The sequence below is a fragment of the Pinus tabuliformis genome, chromosome 8 (genome assembly GCF_031772625.1).
Source record: "Pinus tabuliformis cultivar Carrire ecotype Pingquan chromosome 8, CPIR1, whole genome shotgun sequence".
NCBI classification, from domain to species: domain Eukaryota; kingdom Viridiplantae; phylum Streptophyta; class Pinopsida; order Pinales; family Pinaceae; genus Pinus; species Pinus tabuliformis.
The window spans coordinates 201,206,404-201,225,390 of NC_142294.1; the positions used below are offsets into that span (position 1 = coordinate 201,206,404).

Consider the following 18,987-nt stretch of genomic DNA (forward strand, 5'->3'; position numbering starts at 1 on the left):
TAGAAGACAACATATGATCAAAGTAGGCTCATGAATATATCCATTTTATTAAAATGGCACCCAATGCACTGTCCAATACATACATGATGATGATATAGAGATCAAAACAGAAACACATAACCAAGGAGGCTAGAAATGGCCTCTACAACAAAAGTCTGTGATCAATACTACTGGCTACTGCTAGATTTGCCAACATCATCTGGCTTAGTGTTACTTGGGAGCAGGAGCGAAAGTGGGGAGCGGGAGCGACATTCTCAGAAGCTCCCAGTTTGGGAGTAAATCCCGGAGGAGTTCGACAACCAATGTCACTAACATCAAGGTACATAGAGGGATTGGTGCTCTTGATTAAATACGAGTTCCGTACCCTAATACATGACAAAATTCAATGGAAACATTGCAATTCCCAATCCCGAAATCCTGAAAAACTGATAAGTCTGCTGGATTTTGAATGAAATCTAAAATTCTACTTTCTCCATATGAAATCCAATGAGGCCGGAACCACTCTCAAACATCCTGAGTCATTTCATGGTAATGTTAAAAATTTAAGTATAAGGATGAAAATGAAGATTAAGGAGAATGTCACTTTAATAATTTAACATTACCATGAATAACATATCAATACTAGGGATTAGAGTCAGATAGGGAAGCCCAGGGAGTCCCCCACACTCAAAAAAATAAAAAAAAAAGTTTTTTGGGGTTCACTGGCTACTGTCTGTAACTCGTCCGGGTTGATACGGACTCGGCTGAGCCGACCGAATTGGTTCAATGGCCGAGTCAAATATTTTTCACTGACTCGGACCAACTCGGCCGAGTCAGTTCCGAGCCGGCCAGGTTTAAAAACACTGCTCACAACTCCAAAGGTTGTTGCCGCCGTCAAGCTCCTTCGAACCCGATCTCTCCTCTTCCTCGTTGCCATTATCATCTTTCCAAACGCTAATTGACCTGCGTTTCCCGTCGCTGCCTAAACCCTTGCTTTTTCCCATCGAGCTCCTCTCCATCGCCGTCTTGACCTACACAACAAACTAACATTCGATTTTGTTTTAATTGTTTTATTGTTTAACTTAGGCATTAGGGTTAGTTCCTTTTCATACAAATTCGAATTTCTTTTTTTATTTGATTTCCTTTTTCGATTTGTTTGGTTAATATTTCATTTTTAATTTTTGTTTGTTTTGATTTTTTTCTTTTTACTAAAATGAAATCCCAAAAAAATTAATCATTTATTTTTTATTTTTATTTATTTTTTGATTTGTATTTCATTTTCACTTTAATTTTTGTTTTGATTTTCATTTTGATTTCATTTAATTTTTTTTCAATAAAACATTAAAAAATCTAAAAAATTTAAAAATGTAAAAGTCTAAAATTTAAAAAACATAAAAGAATCTAAAAATTAAAAAATTTCGTTTATGTGACTTTAAAATTCCTAAAATAATTAGATCAAAAAAGGATCTGCGCTTTCACATTAAAATTTTTAATGTGGCTTATGGCACGTTAAAATTTCAATTTATTAACCCTTTTGATTTGTTTTACTTTTGTCACATTAAAAATTTAATTTCTCCATATACCACATTAAATTGATTGCCTAAGGGATAAATAGCATTCAAATTTAAAGTTCCTTGGTGTCATTGGTGTTAAGTGTAAAATTTTATCTTTTGTGGTGTTGATTTCTCTATTGGAAAGTGCGATTAATGTTTTGAAAATTATATTGCCAATAGGAGAAAGATAATTAATTCTAGATCTAGGTTATTGGAGAAAAACATTTTTAATCTAGAATCATTGCTTAGTAGTTAATTTTCATAATTCTTCATGGGATTTAATTGCTAGAATATATTGCAGTCTTGGGTGTTTATATTTAATCATCATGATCGTCACTTTCACCACATTTATAAATTGCTCTGGGTAACTTGTTTTTATCTAGTTTATGGTTAATTGAATATAAGGCACTAGTCTAAAATCTTTTTTATCTTGTGGTTGTCTTATTTTATTAGATCTATCCATCTCAGTTAACTAGGACTCGTTACATTCGTGAAGTTGTGCATCTTTAAGTCTCCTAGAGCCTGTGTTTCATAGGATATCCTCATTCATTCACCCCAGGAACTACCCCCCTTGTCTTGTCTAGGAGGGAGTCTAAACGGAGTGAGTAAGGATTAGAATGACAATCCTTACTCTGAGTGTTGCCGTGGTGCCTAGACACTTTGTGCGACAACAAGCCCAATATCAATATCCAGTTCAACAATCACATCATCATGATAGTAAAATGCAGATAGAACATAAACAGTAACAGTAGAAGACAAGCCAACACAAGAGGACACAAGATATGGCACCAGCCAGGGACAAACCCCAATGTGGGGAAACCCTTGGTCAATTCTTCTTATAATTCTTCAAAAGTCCAGCAGAGAGCCCAATCTGATCAGTCAAAACAACAGAAACAAAAATCCCTAACTAAAAAGTCAACATTGGTCAATAGGGCTGGAATAGACCTCCAAAAAAGCTCGGTCAACCTTGGTCAACTCGGCCTCCAACAACAAGATAATGCAGCCCAAAACAGTTCAAAAATAACCAGTCAGATTTGGTCAACGAAAGTCAACGCAGCAACCAGAATGAGGGCAGTCAATGCTGGGGTCAAACGACATTGGTTTTTGTGCCTAGAATTGTGGCCTGCCCAAACAGAAGTCCCCCTTACAAAACCACAATCAAATAGGGTCAATGCTCGTCAATGTTGGTCAAATTCAGCCTCTCGAAATTTCGGTCAAATCTGGTCAAGGCAGCAAATAGAAAAACTAGTCTTCCCTTCACACGTGTGGAGAGAGAGAGAGATGCCCAGAAATCCATACCCAATAAAGATGAGAGAGAGAAAGATGAATGAGCGTGATGCCAAAATGAAGGAAGCTCCTTGTATTTATATGCAACGTTGAATGCTGGAGGAGGCTCCTTGTATTTATATGCAACTTTGAATGCTGGAGGAGGCTAATTTGATGGCTGGTCGATCTTGACAATTTGTCCTCAATCAAAATAAATTCATAACTTCATTTGTACATGTCAGAATGGGATGATATTTCGACTAGATAACTGGATTCGTCCTATAGGCCCCACGAATCCCGAATCCATTGTGTCCGACACGATTCTCTTGAGATTCGTGTCCAAAAACCATGACACGTCGTGTCCTATTTTGACACGTCAAATCCGACTGCGTGTCACAATTTGGCAGCATGTCTTGTTTTCCAGGACTCATTAGGCGGCAAAAGTGACTTGCACGGGTATGAAAAGGCCGCATTTGGTCATTACGGCCATGCATATTTTCATTTGGCAAGCGTTTTGGCAGCTTAATGATCAAGTCTAGGCCCTAGTATTGATATGCTATTCATGGTAATGTTAAATTCTTAAAGTAAAAGTGACATTCTCCTTAATCTTCATTTTCATCCTTTTACTTAAATATTTAACATAACCATGAAATGACTTAGGATGTTTGAGAGTGGTTCCGACCTCATTGGATTTCATATGGAGAAAGTAGAATTTTAGATTTCATTCAAAATCCAGCAAACTTATCAGTTTTTCAGGGTTTTAGGATTGGGGGATTGCAATATTTCCATTGAATTTTGTCATGTATTAGGGTATGGAACTCGTGTTTAATCAAGAGCACCAATCCCTCTATGTACCTTGATGTTAGTGACATTGGTTGTCGAACTCCTGTATCATGACCCTCCTAAAAATGTACGCATCACTCAAACAAAATCTTGACTTGACATGTTATAGTTCTATCTTATGTTAATGCTTAAAGGGTGATATTAATGACAAAGATCCCTATACAGATATAGAGGTAATGACAAAGATACCTCTGGATATTAATGCTTAGAGGGTGATATTAATGACAAAGATCTTGATTTTCCAACAGGACTAAAAAATTAGACATTTCTCGTGGTGGCAAGAGGGCCAAGCATAAGAAATAGATAATAGATTGACATGTATTTGAATTTTGTATGTACTATGCATGCTAATAGCTATAGATGAAGATCTATATTTGAAATCAATAAATTTGTATCATTAATTAAAATTTGTGTAAGAAATATCTAATTTTTAATATATATATATATATATATATATTTTTTTTTTTTTTAATAAAATAATATATAACGAATCCTAGGTGTTCTGTTCCGGGGGGTCAATGTGTCCGAATCCGACACCACGAATCTCGAATCCTACGTGTCCCAAATCCCTGTGTCAGGTGACTTAGTATTTCGATCAATCTTACACCTCTCGGAGAGGGGAATCCAAGAAAAATATGAGCTGCCTCATATGAGTTGTCCAATGTGAAGTTTGGCCCTAGTTGCCAAATTTAACATAGAGACATAGGACAACCCTTCTTATCTAGCTTGAGGGGTCTCGACAACTCTTCGGTGGTTAACATGGTGACCTTGCAGTCGTCAGAGCCACAATCTCTGCAACGCCGGAGGCATCGAGTGATAGGAGCCTAACAGAAGGTATCGTTAATCAGGCCCTAGCCTGCTTCCTGTTGGCCTCCTTCCCACAACCTACCTGGGAGTTCAACTTCAAAATAGTTAAGGGAAGGTCACACTTAGACTAGTCATTTAACTAAAATTTACCAAGATCAATGCATCTAACATAGGTCCTAGGATTTGTGTATCATATAGGTTAGTCAATCGTTCAAGCATTGGGTGTCCATGCAGTGGTTCCAATTTATAAGAAGCAAGAATTTGTGACTACATTAAGGCACTGATTTCATAATAGAAAATCTAATCTAATCAATAAATCTTGCTTAATTTCAACCAAGTGACTAGGCCACTCATCCGTGTCTCGTAAGTAAGTTGGTTCTCAACTTGCTTTCCTTCATTTCATTCCATAGGGACTACCCCCCATAGCCTGCTATTGGGAGAAATCTAGAACGAAGTGGGCGGGGATCAAAGTGACAACACCTGTCCTGAGCGTTGTCGCGCTGTCTGTACAATCTAGGTGACAACAGGCCCAAGGTTTCACCATGTGTCAGGGGGTGCCTAATTCCAAGTGACGACTTGGTGGATTGGTGAAACAAGGACTACTCTTGTGTCAAGGGGTACCTGAGCAACCAATGGGTAATTGGCTTGTGGGTGACTAGATCCTTTGCAAAGGAGATGTGACTAGTAGGTAACTCGATCCCTTTGCATGATGTTGATGTAGGATGCTTTTGTTAAGATTGGCAACTAGGGCCAAACTCCATGTAGGTCATCTTATTTATGGTAGCTGATATATTTTTTTGGATTCCTCTTGTTGAGAGGTGTAGGATTAATGTAAAGATCATCTGATTCCGATAAGTATTCATGGGGATATGAATTTATTTGTGTTATGTAACAATTCATCAAGGTCGGCTAGCAACCAAATTACCCCCATCTATCCTCAACGTTTCACTATAAAAGGAGGTGGCTTGCAACTTTGCAAGTCATTAGTCACTCATCTCATGTGATCTTTTCCTCTCCACTCGTTTGGGTTTTGGTGGAAGTAAAAGTCACTAAGAGTATACGCTGCCCTAATGGATGCCTTAACGCAGTCTATGGAAGAAGCCTAAGTGCCCTATATTACAGTCTAGAAGAAGCCCTAGATGTGGAGGAGAAAGGGTCCTCTTAAAGATCGTACAACAACCCTAATAGCAGTCATGATGAAGAACCTTTAACATTGTTCTAAAGACTTTAATGTAGCCATGGAAACACAACAAGGAGTGGGTAAAAACGCAAGTCTATAACAGACCCTAAGACGTTGTCTTTATATACCCTAACGCTGTCCTAACACAATCATGGGGGAAGGTTTGACACAGGCCCTAACTGCTGGCCTTATTCCACTCATACGCTGGAAAGAAAGAGGTCTCTTCTGCAGACAAGTAAGGTTCAATGCAGCAAGAGGAGGATCCCTTCACGCTGTCCTAAAAGAGACCTCTATACGCAGCAAGGAGAAGCCCTATAATACGCTGTCATAATGGAGCTGGAAGAACAGTGAGGAGATCTGACCGCAGGCAAAGAAGGGAGATGTATTATGAAGCCCTCTAACAGAAACACATGGCTAAAGTCAAGGCACAATCATAAGACCTAAACACTGTCATAGGAGATGACCTTAATGCAGTCATAAAGGAGGTTTTCACCGAGTTTGAACACTGTCCTAAACATTGTGTCATGAAGACCTGTTGAAAGAGTCTGCATCTATAGCCTAGCTGCTCTGCTAGGCTGCAAGCCATAGCAAGCAGCTAAGGCTGGTATGCATTGATAATTGCAGCAACATGTTGCAGTATGCATTGAGTGCATGATGGGTGCAACATAGTGCAATGAAGGGTACAACATAGTGCAGCAAGTAGAGCATAATGATGATGATGCTGCAACATGATGGATGCAACAGGATAGGCATAGTAATGTAGTGCAACATGATGAATGGTGCTGCATAGTGCACACTGATAGTGGTGCAACATAGTGCAGCATGATGAATGGTGCAGTGCACAGTGACAGCGGTGCAACATAGTGCATCATGATGAATGGTGCAACACAGTGCACAGTGACAGTGGTGCAACATAGTGCAGCATGATGAATGGTGCAACACAGTGCACAGTGACAATGGTGCATCATAGTGCAACATGATGGGTGCAGCACAACGATGATTAGTGTAGCATGATGAGATGCAACATTGCAGTGATGGGTGCAACTTAGTGATGGGAGCAACACAGTGATGAGAACAACTCTGTGATGGGTGCAGCATGGTGATGGAATCACCTTGGAGGATCAGTTGAAGTAGTTTGCCTTTACCTAAGTTTTGATCAGCTACCTCATGTGTTATCTTCTTAGTGAAGATCTTTGCTCTTATTTTGTCAAGTCAAAATGTTGACTTCTGATGTATATGTACTATCTCTCTTTCTCTCTGCTGAACTATTGAAGAACATAAAAAGAATTGATCAAGGGTTTCCCCACATTGGGGTTTGTCCCTGGCTAGCGCCACATCTTGTGTCCTGTTGTCTTGGCTTGTCCTCTGCGATTTATGTTTATGTTCTATATGCATTTTACTATCACTCTAAATGTGATTGCTAATCTGGATTGATATTGAGCTAATATGGAAAATTGAAGTAAATTTGCTATCAACATAGAACATACCTAAAATTAACAGCTTTCCACATGGTTCTGGTATAGAACATGAGGTGGATGGATTCATCAACATAGCTAGCTCATTCAACCTTTTCTTGGGATAGAGAAAATTTTCCACAAGAGATCATCTGAAGAAGTCAAAGTGAATACCTTCCTAGCTAAGAATGATTGTTGAATTTTGGGGTAGCAATGGTCGGTATTCTTAGCTACTCCAAGTTGGCCCATAAAATAAGTATAAAAAGAATAATTTTAGAATTTAAATTATGTATTTAAATTGCCTCCAAAAGTCAAGTTGGCCCCAGCCTAAGTCACCGGATTCGCCGTTTTTTATCCATAAAATTCGAAATTCGCCGTATTTCAAGGTCAAACGAATATGTTCGTTCGAGTTCGCCATTAAATTCGGCGAACTCGAATTTCATGCCGCATTCGAATTTTTGCCGAATAAATTCGCCATGAAATTCGTTTCGATGCGTTGAAATTCGCCGGCAGCAGATTAAATTCGTTTTTTTTCGCGCCCGCGGGTATGAGTTTTCCAGTTTTAGGTTTCATTGGTTTCAACTTTCATTGACTCGGGTTTCGTTGTTTAAGTTTTCATTGCCGCCGCAGACGCCATAGACTACACCTTGACGGGCTCGGGTTTTTCCAGAAACAAAGACTCTTATCTCCTGAACTTGCCGCGCGTTTTCTAAAATCCATCCATCCATATATTTTAATGTCAAGAAAGGAACATTTACAAAAGCATTCATCGAATTTTTGATTTGTGAAATTTGTTACATAAAACTTTATTAGATATTTATATTTTTTTATTTTTGTAAGAGGAGAGTATTTACGTATATCACTGGGTTGTCACATCAGTTTATATGATTATTATTTAGCGAAACGAATTACCAGCATTGTTATACCAAAATCAGAAAGAGAATTTCGCTTTCAAATGTGAGTTGGGTTCAGTTATTATATCCGGTTTAAGAAGCATTTTATTTATAGTTATTTACATACATTATAACATCTCCATTATATGTAGTCTTGAAAAATCTTCAAACATATAGCAATTTTTATTTACTGCATTATATTTTAAAATGAGTTGTTAATATAAATATTTGAAAATGGTCAAAACATCGGTTTATCTGTTTATGCTATAATTTATTTTTATTAATTATTTTTACTATATATTTTATATATATATATATATTTATTTATGTACTGTGCATTAACTTTTCATAATAATAATTATAATAATTACATCTATAGACATGTTTATTTTAAAATAAATTTTCTGAATTTTTAATTTAATTATTAGTAATTATTAGATTTATGAGTATTCCATAGCTGAATATGAAGTATATTTCAGTTAATATAATTTCTAACAATAAGATAGTCTTTATAAGTGTATAAATCTGCCCTCTATCTTTAATATACATTTTTTTTTTCGAATTTCTATATGTCGAATTTTATGTCGAATTTTATCGACAAAATTTGAGTTGCCGAACTTTATTCGAATTTCATGGTCCTCGAACTCGAACTCGAACTCGAACCTGGTGACTTAGGCCCCAGCTAAGAGTCACACTTATTTGGGCTCTTCCAACCACTATATATTGCCGATCGACTTCTTCACTTGAAGATCAATTCAAATCATCAAAAGAACTTTTGATTTCTGTTCACATGTGTGGAGGAGAGAGGAGAGGAGCAAATCAAAGTTTGACCACCCTTGTGACTCGCGTTGACCAAAATTTGATCGAATTTATGAGGAAGTTTGACTGTAGTTGACTAGGGTTTCTGAGGCAGTTGCAGGAGGCCTAAATTCAGCCTATCTCGACCTGAGTTGACCAGCTGTTACAGGAGGTTGCAAATATCTCTGTTTGACTAGGTTTGACTTGCGCTTGTTTGCTAGCCAGTTTGAGTTTATTTGACTAGGAAAAGCCAATTGTATCTCTTGTTGGATTGGACAATTTCGCTAAGAAAAGGTTGTTGGGGTTTTCCCTCAGTTCGTTTTTTCTAGGGTAAAAATTTGTCTCTTCATGATCCTACTGTCGTTTTTGTTTTACTGTTTAGATTTTCTATGTATAATTGCTTAATGATGAATGTGACATGAGATGAATTGATTAAAGAATCCTTGGAAAGTAATTATTATATTAGGAAATCATAAAAATCAACATCAGCTACGCACAAATAATAAAATACTCTTCAGTGAAGTGTGCCTTGGTAGAATATGCCAAGGGTGGTTATATCTCTATAATACAATATTACTCCATTACCACATCATAATGATGTCTAACCAACCCAATAAAGTGCACCTGCGAGAAGTGTGCCAATCTTTCCATGAAATGATTAAGTAATGCATGCTTTGGACACTCTGCCCAAGAAGGGGAGGGGTGCTTCACGAGAAACCTCAACCAACTCGAATTATCCACTTCAAGAAGCCAATGAAGTAGGGTGCCCCAACCATTAACCTTAGTCTGGATATATTATATTAATATATTCTTTGAACAATTAAATCAAGTTCAACATGTGTGCACAAAGGTGAATGTGGAACATCCAAATGGTCACTAGTTGATTAAATCACCATGAACACGTGTGCCAATGAAGGGTGCACTCTAATAAATTGTTGTACCATGTAAATAAAATGTCCCTAGTGAAACCCCACCATGATAACAACAAACGCAAAGCCCAACATAAGGTGCACCACTACCAAGAGATTTTTATGTAAAAATTCATCATCCAACCCTAGGAGAAGAATAGATCACCATCAAAACATATGTAGTAACCCCACTTCTAACTCAACCTAAAGAAATACCACATCAATGAGGGTAATAAAATCATGAAAATATTCCCCCCCCAGGTGATGTCTAGCAAACGTTATATCATAAAGTTAAATTACCTATGAAAATCCCATGAAGGAAACATGAATTATTCCAGCATAGCAACATCATAAGAGTAGGCGATATGAAGAAGTGCTAACTCATCTAATTATTAAGTAGGTTCCTCATCTCACATCCAACACATGAGGAGCACGTAGAATACCCCCTCCTAGTGACAACAACATCATACATCAACCCACAAAGTCACTAGGAAACATCAACAACAATGTTATGAAACATCTACCTCCTACCATCATCATCATCTAACCCATTGGGGGGATAGAACTATCATTCATATCCACGATGAACATATCAACCATACCATAATGAGATGGCATGCTCCACAACCATCAAATATGCAATCAAGGGGTGATCAACAAAGAAAGCAAATGTGAGAAGACTACCAAGGCAGCAAGCACAATCATCCAACCAAGGAGAAGTGAGACTCCCCCAACCAAAAGTCTCCATCAAATGATCCAAGACCATGAAGAGAAGGAGCTCCATGAAGATGAATCGCACAAGTTGGTCCAATAGCTTCAAGGAATCAGCGGCAAATTTCTGTATGGCATGCTCCACAACCATCAAATATGCAATCAAGGGGTGATCAATGAAGAAAGCACATGTGAGAAGGCTACCAAGGCAGCAAGCACAATCATCCAACGAAGGAGAAGTGAGCCTCCCCCAACCAAGAGTCTCCATCAAATGATCGAAGGCCATGAAGAGAAGGAGCTCCATGAAGATGAATCCCCACAAGTTGGTCCAATAGCTCCAAGGAATCAACAGCAAATTTCTGTCAATGTGATGAAAATCACAATGTAGACCCTCTTATCATATGACGTGTAACACTAGGAAGCCGTGAATTGTCAATTATAAATGAATGTTTAACTTTCTTATTTGCTTCATTTGACAGCTATGTCACAACTCGTGCTTATAATTTATCCTTGCAGTTTCCATGTTTGTCATAACATTTTTTTTTTATTGATGTTGATTTCTTACAGTTTTATCCTATATTTCGATTTCAAGTTAATATATCTATAAATATAGAAGATGTATATAGATGAACCTTATCTGAACCCCATCAAAAAATTTGAACTCGAACTGAATCTAATCATTGCCGAACCTCAACCATGTGACTTAGTTTGACAGTGATCAGAATTACTGTTTCTTGGGATACTGAATTAAAATTATATGGTTCTGTTTTATATTCAAGTTCTAGGAGTCTTCCCTATTTTATAATGAGATTTTCCTTGCTTTTGTATAGTGTAAGGAAGCATGACTCTTACACAGAGCCTATCAAGTCCAAGGAATCTCTAGTATTTCATGTCGGATTCCGCCAATTTACTTCAAGGTGAGTTTTTCCTTCGTTTCATTGCTCTTGCTCTTTATTTTTAATTGATCATAATGAGTAAGCAGAAATATTTATTGTTTTTGATACATCTTAGAACCTTGTGTCATATTTCTACTTTATGTAAATCAAATGGAAGTCAACGTGTTTCTGTTTGCATTTCCAGGCCATTGTTTTCGTCCGATGATATCAATATGGATAAACATAAATTGGAGAGGTTCTTGCATCCAGGCCATTTCTCTGTGGCTTCTGTTTTTGCTCCAATATCTTTTGCACCATTGCCCTTGATTGCTTTCAAAGAAGACTCTGCTGGGGATAAGATTGCAGCGTTTGGCTCTTTACGGAGTGTAGATCCTGACAGAATAATTTTGAAGAAAGTGATTTTAACTGGGTAAGGTTTCTTCTTTGTATAGTTGATGACCTTTGTTTGGTTTCATGCTAAACGTATTTTACTCTCTTTCTATAACCTAAGATTTTAGATTGCCTAGGAGATGCTATAGCCACTCTTTATTGTAAAATATTGTTCTTCCAAGTCCCATTGACCCAATTTTATTACTTGTGGTCCACGGACATTAATATAATTTCATTTAATGATGTATATAATGCTCATATCTTCTAACTATGAGGAATTAGAGTTTGTAGAGATCACAACTTTTCACCTGGTGAAATTTGTTTTATATGATTTCGTTTTGGATCATCAAAGTTGGCTCTGTTTTACTAAGCCTTATTTGGCTATTGAAAGGGATTTTTTTCCCAGAAAATTCATCTACCGGTAAAATTAAAATATAGTTTGTGTGAAGGAAAGTAAATGATTGATGGTACAATATGCCGTTCTCGATAATTGTACTAGTGATATGGCTAGGGTTTGCTTGCATCAGATTTCATATCTAGTGAGTGCCATAGACAATTAGTTTGTTTTTTTTCAAAATTTGACTAGTATTTTCCTTTCAATCTGCAGTTATCCCCAGCGAGTTTCAAAAGTTAAAGCAATAGTGCGGTTTATGTTTCACAATCCTGAAGATGTCAGATGGTTCAAGGTAGAGGCACAATATGAACCTCGGTTCTCACATTTCACTTAAATGAGGTTATAATGTAATGCTTATGAAGATTATTTGGAATGTTGAAATTTATGATATATCTGTATAATATGCTCTTTCACACACAACTGAAACATCATAATTCAAATTAAAACACAGTTTTATCTGAAATTTCTATAACAATATTAAGAACTGTGGAACCCTACAGACTATCTATTTATTTCAAGCCATTACGGCTTAAACTCCGACTGATATTGATTGTGTTGGTTGCGCAGCCTGTGGATTTGTGGACAAAGTATGGTCGTCGTGGTCGTATTAGGGAACCTGTTGGCACACATGGTACGTGCTCTTACACATTGATAGCAGTTGCCAAGATAAACATGAATGTCTATTTTACTACTTTCCATTGGATTTGTGTCTATTCAGTTAAAGCATAATTTCCCTTTGGAAAGGAATGCCATATCACTTTAGTCCTGAAAATCATATACATAATTTTTTTTAGATCATTCTGAAGAATGACATTGATATTGCTGTTATCACTGTGAGGCAAGAATCCTTGTATGGTTGATTATTCTTGAAAAATCTCAACTTTGAATTGCTAGGCAATTAGCAAGATCTCAGAGCAATTATTCCCTTCTTTAGTATGGTATTATTCATTTTATGTTTGATCCTTTGGAGCCTAACTGAAGTTTAGATTTAGAATTTCTTATTTGTATTTGTAATTTAATTATGTTTGTGTCCAAAACTTGCATGAGGAAGGTTCCAACCTTTTAGGGCCTTTGGTTTCTTCTTTTACCATTCCTAGCGTCTTTATTTTAATTATATTACCTTATCATAGAAATAAAAATTGAACGAATAGAATTATAAATGCATTCAAACTTTTAAAACCATGAGAAATCAGAGGATATCCAACATGTGAAAATGCTGAAACCTAAATGGTCATCAAAGTATATGTATGACTAATCCAGCACTACCAACACATTTTCCTTTTCTAGATAGCTATTCTACATGCTTATTGAGTTTGTAGTTTTGCCATTTTTGTGAGTATTTTGATACATTATCTATTATTGACAGGGGCCATGAAGGCTATTTTCGATGGGATTCTTCAACAGCGGGATACTGTTTGCATGAACTTGTATAAACGTGTTTATCCAAAATGGCCAGAGCAACAGTGCTAGCCGTTCGAGATCTACATATTTTGGCTTTCGTTATGTCGACTATAGTTTCCCTTCATAATTTGATCCCAAATTGCATTAAATGTAGATTATTGTACTTTACGAGCTAAATTTAATTGGCTGTTGAAAGCAATCTTTAGTTTTGAACATGCCAATTCAGTTTTGACATGCCAGTATTGGTGAAATTTTGTCATTGTACAATGTGAACATTATAAATTAACCACCCTTGCTTCCAAATACGGCATTGGGAAGCCATTTTTACTAGCATTTTTTAGTTGTCCATTGCTCATTGATGTAATCATTTTGTTTCCAAGCCCATCGACTATTAGTGATATTTCTGGAGTCGTAATTCTAATGCCAAATACTGTATATCTTATTATTTTATTTGAGTTTAAAGAAATATACCTTTAAGTTTCCTAGTGTATTAGATATTCCCAAAACAAACACCTAAACAGTTAAAACATCCCCCAGGAATTGGACATATTATATCACCATCAACCCAAACATATATCATTTTTGTCATATTGAATGAAATCTTAATCATATATTTTTGCAATTTCTGAGATATAATTTTTCCATTTTGAATGAATTCTGAGGTAATTTATTTTTACAATTTCTGAGATCTCACATTTTTCCCATGTTCAGTCTTCTTGATAACTAATATGAGCACTAGATTCTCTGTGCAAACTACATTGGTTTAATCATTTGTATTTTCTTTATGCAATAATCAGTTACTATAAATGAGCAGTTTGTGAACATATCTCTTGAATTGTAGACAACAAATAAATCTCAATCTTAGTTAAAGAAGGCATCTTATATTTGTCTTACCCCGATCAGAAACATCTCTATTTACAAACAGAACAGTGATTATTTCTTATACTCACATGGGACGTACACTAGTGAGGGAGGTTTAACGGTTGGTCAATGACCAATTTGAGATCATCAAACAAGTGAACTGTTAATATGGGATATTCTACTGTGAAATTTTGGCCTTATTCCCAATTGACATGGTTGCCGATCTGATGAACCTGCTATATTCTTTAGGACAAAAGTGTTGGTCTTTAATTCTTTGCCTCGTGAATCTCCCCTTGAATTGCCCTTTACAAAGTCCTTGATTCTGAACCTTCAAGATCTCCTTTCTCGTTACAGTTGCTAGGTAGTTATAGGTGGCAGTTTGTAACTAATACAGTTTCATATCACGTCTAACCACACCTGTCATGTCAGTGTCAAGCACTTTATCTCAGCATCAGTTTGCGTGTTGTGTTGGAGCCAACTTGATGTTATTGTTAATGGTCGTTTAATGCCAAATAACACTTGATGTTGACTTGTGCATACTGCATAGAGATGTCCTTGTTGAAAGTTTAACATATATTAATCCACCAGATGATCACTCCTCCGAGTTTAGAGGATGACTACCTCCATCTTTATAGTTTTCTCTATGATTATGATCCAAAATTGATTATAGTGTGTTGATGGCTTGATGGTGCTGTTTGGTGTCAAGTTGAATTGAATGTGACTTGTTATATTGAATATAATATAATTTGAGGATGGATCATACTGCTCTTTTTGAAAATGATGTCATCTATCATCTCATCTCTAAGCTGTGGGTAATCTTTTGTCTTCCATCTTTAAGTTAGGCATTTGAACATGGGGTTGAGCCTCTCTTTCTTTAAGTATGTTGAGAAATTCAACTACTCCTATCCTACCTCAGTTTGGTCTGTTTGGAATTTTTATTTGGTTTACAGCTTTAAATAATTTATGTGCTCTATTATTTTTGTCTTAGTATACTGCTCAGTGCCCATCTCTTGTGGCCCATGTAACAAGGCCCCCCTCTGATTTAAATTTTCCTTGGAAGACTTGTTTCTCTATGCATGTCTTGACCCCACCTCCAACTCGTGAGCCTTGTATTAGACTTGTCACCTCTTGTTTAGCCTTGTTGCTCCTAGTCGACACTTGCTCCTTCCCCAATGACTCATCTAGATCTGTTTCTTTTATGTGGTTCCACTTTCCTCCTCGACCATGCTTTTCATTCTAGTGTCGCAACAGCAAATGAGACACCAACGAGGCTCTTATAGCAGGGAAGAAGGAAGTTTTATGACTCATTTTTGGGTTCATTTTTCTACACATAGATATCATGAACATACCCCTAATCATATTCAACTTGTCATGGACCATGCATCTCCTGAGGCCATGAATAAAGAAAACAAGGTACACAAATGTAGATATTTTTCCCTCCTTTGTTGATTAGATTCCAATCCCTGTCCATTCTTGCGGTAGACAAAATCAATACCTTTGTATAGTGGAATTACATTGGCATATCAAAGCCTTTATCAACAAAACTCTTGTGGAAAGAGATGATGCCAAAAGGGAGTTTCCACTGCAACTAGATGTCATTCAAGTGGAACACAAAGAAATGTCCTTGGAACATAGGGACATGGCCCTTCGGCTATCCAGGATCGAGGCCATCCTTTCCAAAGGAAAAGGGCCCTGCAACACTCCAACACTTGTATATGTTTCCACTTTGACTTAACCAATGCTATGGCTTTCCTTTTTGTTTGTGGCAGCTCATCTCTGAGCCTTTTTAAGTTTACTATTATCAATGGGTTATGAGTAGCATAGCTACAATTTTGTTGTGTTTAAATATATGTATCTTGTTAATTTATGGTATGCTCTATGCTTAGAGCAGTGTACTTCAATTTCTTCTTATTAGCCACCACTATTTAGCAATCACATTAACATAAGGTAAAATGTTGAAAGATCATTAATAGATTGACAGAAAACAAGCTAAGACAAGAGACACCAGATGTGGTGGCTAGCCAGGGACAAACCCCAATGCGGGGAAACCCTTTGATCAATTCTTCTATAATCTTCAATAGTTCAGCAGAGAGAGAAATAGTACAAATGTACATTTCTGTAATTTTATGACAGCAGTGATAAAACCATAACCAACCCTTGCAAAGTTGGTCAAACAGTCCACAAATGACCTTGAGTCAACCTTGGTCAACTCAGCCTTCAACAACAATGAAGGTCAACCCAAAACAACCCAAAAGAGATGGTCAAAACAGGTCAACGCATATGCAACCCTATGGTCAGCCCTAACCAGTCAACGCTGGTCAATTCAGTGGTCAAATTAGGTCAACAGATTGTCGTTCAGATCTGCGGCTTGCTTGATGGAGACTCCTCACACTATGCCGAAGTCAAAACACCATCCTCGTTGGTCAACACAGTCACCCTTAGCTTGCTGCTCCTAGGTCAACCATAGTCAACGCTGAAACAGACCTGCGTCCTCCTAGTTGCGTCTTCTTTCCTTGTTGCGTCCTTCTTCTCCCAGGTGAGAGATGCTACTCCTTGTATACCTAATCAAGTAAGGAGAGAGAGAGAAGAATGTAAGATGAGCTGAGATGAGTGAATAATGCCTCAACCTAACTTGTATTTATATGAAACGTTGAGGATGTGTGCCACATATTTAGCTACTGGCCGACTTTGACAATTTGTCAAGTAAATACAATAAATTCATATCTCCATAAATATTTGTTGGAATCGGATGATCGTTAGATCAATCCTACACCTCTCGACGAGAGAAATCCAAAAAAAATATCAGTTGCCATAAATAAGATGACCCACATGGAGTTTGGCCCTAGTTTCCAATTTTAACACTCCCTCTCAACTAGGGAGAACTCCATTTGCTAATCTATCTGACTGTTGGTACTATCTCTGCCATCAAATGCACTGCCCTGCACTGCTTGGCTCTGCTGAACTATGAAGAAGAAGAAATGATCGAGGATGTATCATATCATCCACCACTGACTCGAAGTCAGTCCCAAAGAGTGTATCATACCACTCTTATTGATCCCAGATCAGTGCCAGAAGCGAGTGTCTCAAACCACTCATATTGATCCTAGATCAATGGAAGTCATCCTAGCATAGGGAGTACGATAGATACAACGATGTGTCCATTGATAGTACTACTATGGTCCCTAACCCCATTTCCCTTCTCATTAGCCAGATGAGAGGTGCTTCCCATGAGTCCCAGATTGCATGGGTAGCATGCCTTGACTGGAGAACCACTCATCCTATCTATAAGTCGCCAGGAAGAATCATAGGGGAAGGCCGAGCCTACACAACGCACCATTAGGGGAGGGTAAGTCGCCCTATGGTCGCTTGTCACTCCAAGAAGTACCCCAAGCCCCCCAGAGCTCCCAAGCTCAATACATGCATCATGCAGGACCCTCATAAGAGGGTCTCTCAACGACTCCAAGTCGTTCTCGGAAAGTCAAGAATTTGACCTTTCCCAGGGGCTTTATCAGAATGTCGGCGACCTCCTCATCTGTATTGATATGATGGAGCCTTATTGCTTCCTATTGTATCGTATCCTGGATAAAGTGGTACCTGATATCAATATGTTTGGAGCGATCATGAAATACGAGATTCTCTAATAAACGAATCCCACTTTGGTTGTCACACAGGATCACAGTAGTATCCAATGTATATACAAACAACTCATTGAAGAGCTTCCATAACGAGACAACCTCACATGTGGCCATACTCACAACAATGTACTTTGCCTTAGCGGTTCTCTAAACCATCGACTTCTGCTTCCTTCTCATCTAGGATATCGAGACAGATACCAAAGAGGAACAACACCTGGAAGTGCTCTTTCGATCCACCACACTCCCTGCCCAATCAAAATCGGTATATCCATGTAGTCTCACATCTTCGGCAGTGTATCTCAACCCATGAGTGATTGTGCCACGAAAATATCTCAACAGATTCTTGGTAGCAATCCAATGTGAGTGGTGTGGCTCAACCATATGTTGACTTAATGTGTTGACTGCAAAACATATATCCGGATGGGAGTTCACCAAGAACATCAATGCTCCTATGAGTTGACGATACTCGGTAGCATTTTGCAAAACAGGTCCGACAACATTACCACTTCTTGAAGTCAAACTACATCAGGGTAGTCACAGGCTTGCAGTCCATAACGAATCCCTCCAATATCTTCACCACATATTTTCTTTGAGATAGTAAAATCTGCCCTGGCTTCTGCCAGACTTCTAGTCCTAGGAAATAGTGCATTAGTCCTAGGTCCTTCATCTCAAATTCGAAATCCAACTCCCTCTTACATTTGTGAATGAGAGGGTCTGCACCTGTCAGAGAGAGGTCATCAACATACAACACTAGTATGAGAGGCTTATCATCTTCAACCTTAAAGTAAAGGTTTGGATTAGCTTCACTCCTAGTGAATCCCAACTTCATCAAGTAGCTATTGATCCTCTCATACCAAGCTCGGGGTGCTTGCTTCAGCCCATAGAGGGCTTTCTTCAACGTGCACACGTGAGATTCCTGATCATGAATCTCAAATCCCTCGGGCTGTTCCACATAGACTTTCTCTTTGATCGAATCATGAAAGAACGTGGTCTTGACATCCATCTGATGTAGGTTCCATCGTTGCGAAGCAGCGAGGGC

At 37.8% G+C, this 18,987-nt stretch overlaps 1 protein-coding gene across 1 annotated transcript in view; it reads left to right on the plus strand.

The window, feature by feature from the left end:
* The window catches only part of LOC149234827 (pre-rRNA-processing TSR1-like protein), a 280,880-nt gene extending 267,095 nt beyond the window's left edge, over positions 1–13,785 (plus strand). The window contains exons 18-22 of the mRNA XM_089371955.1: positions 11,223–11,309; positions 11,473–11,697; positions 12,265–12,343; positions 12,619–12,682; positions 13,418–13,785. Of these exons, the coding sequence (XP_089228081.1) occupies positions 11,223–11,309; positions 11,473–11,697; positions 12,265–12,343; positions 12,619–12,682; positions 13,418–13,521 (559 nt within the window). The 3' untranslated portion in view covers positions 13,522–13,785. The remainder of the gene's footprint in view (positions 1–11,222; positions 11,310–11,472; positions 11,698–12,264; positions 12,344–12,618; positions 12,683–13,417) is intronic.
* The last annotated feature ends 5,202 nt before the right edge of the window (positions 13,786–18,987 follow it).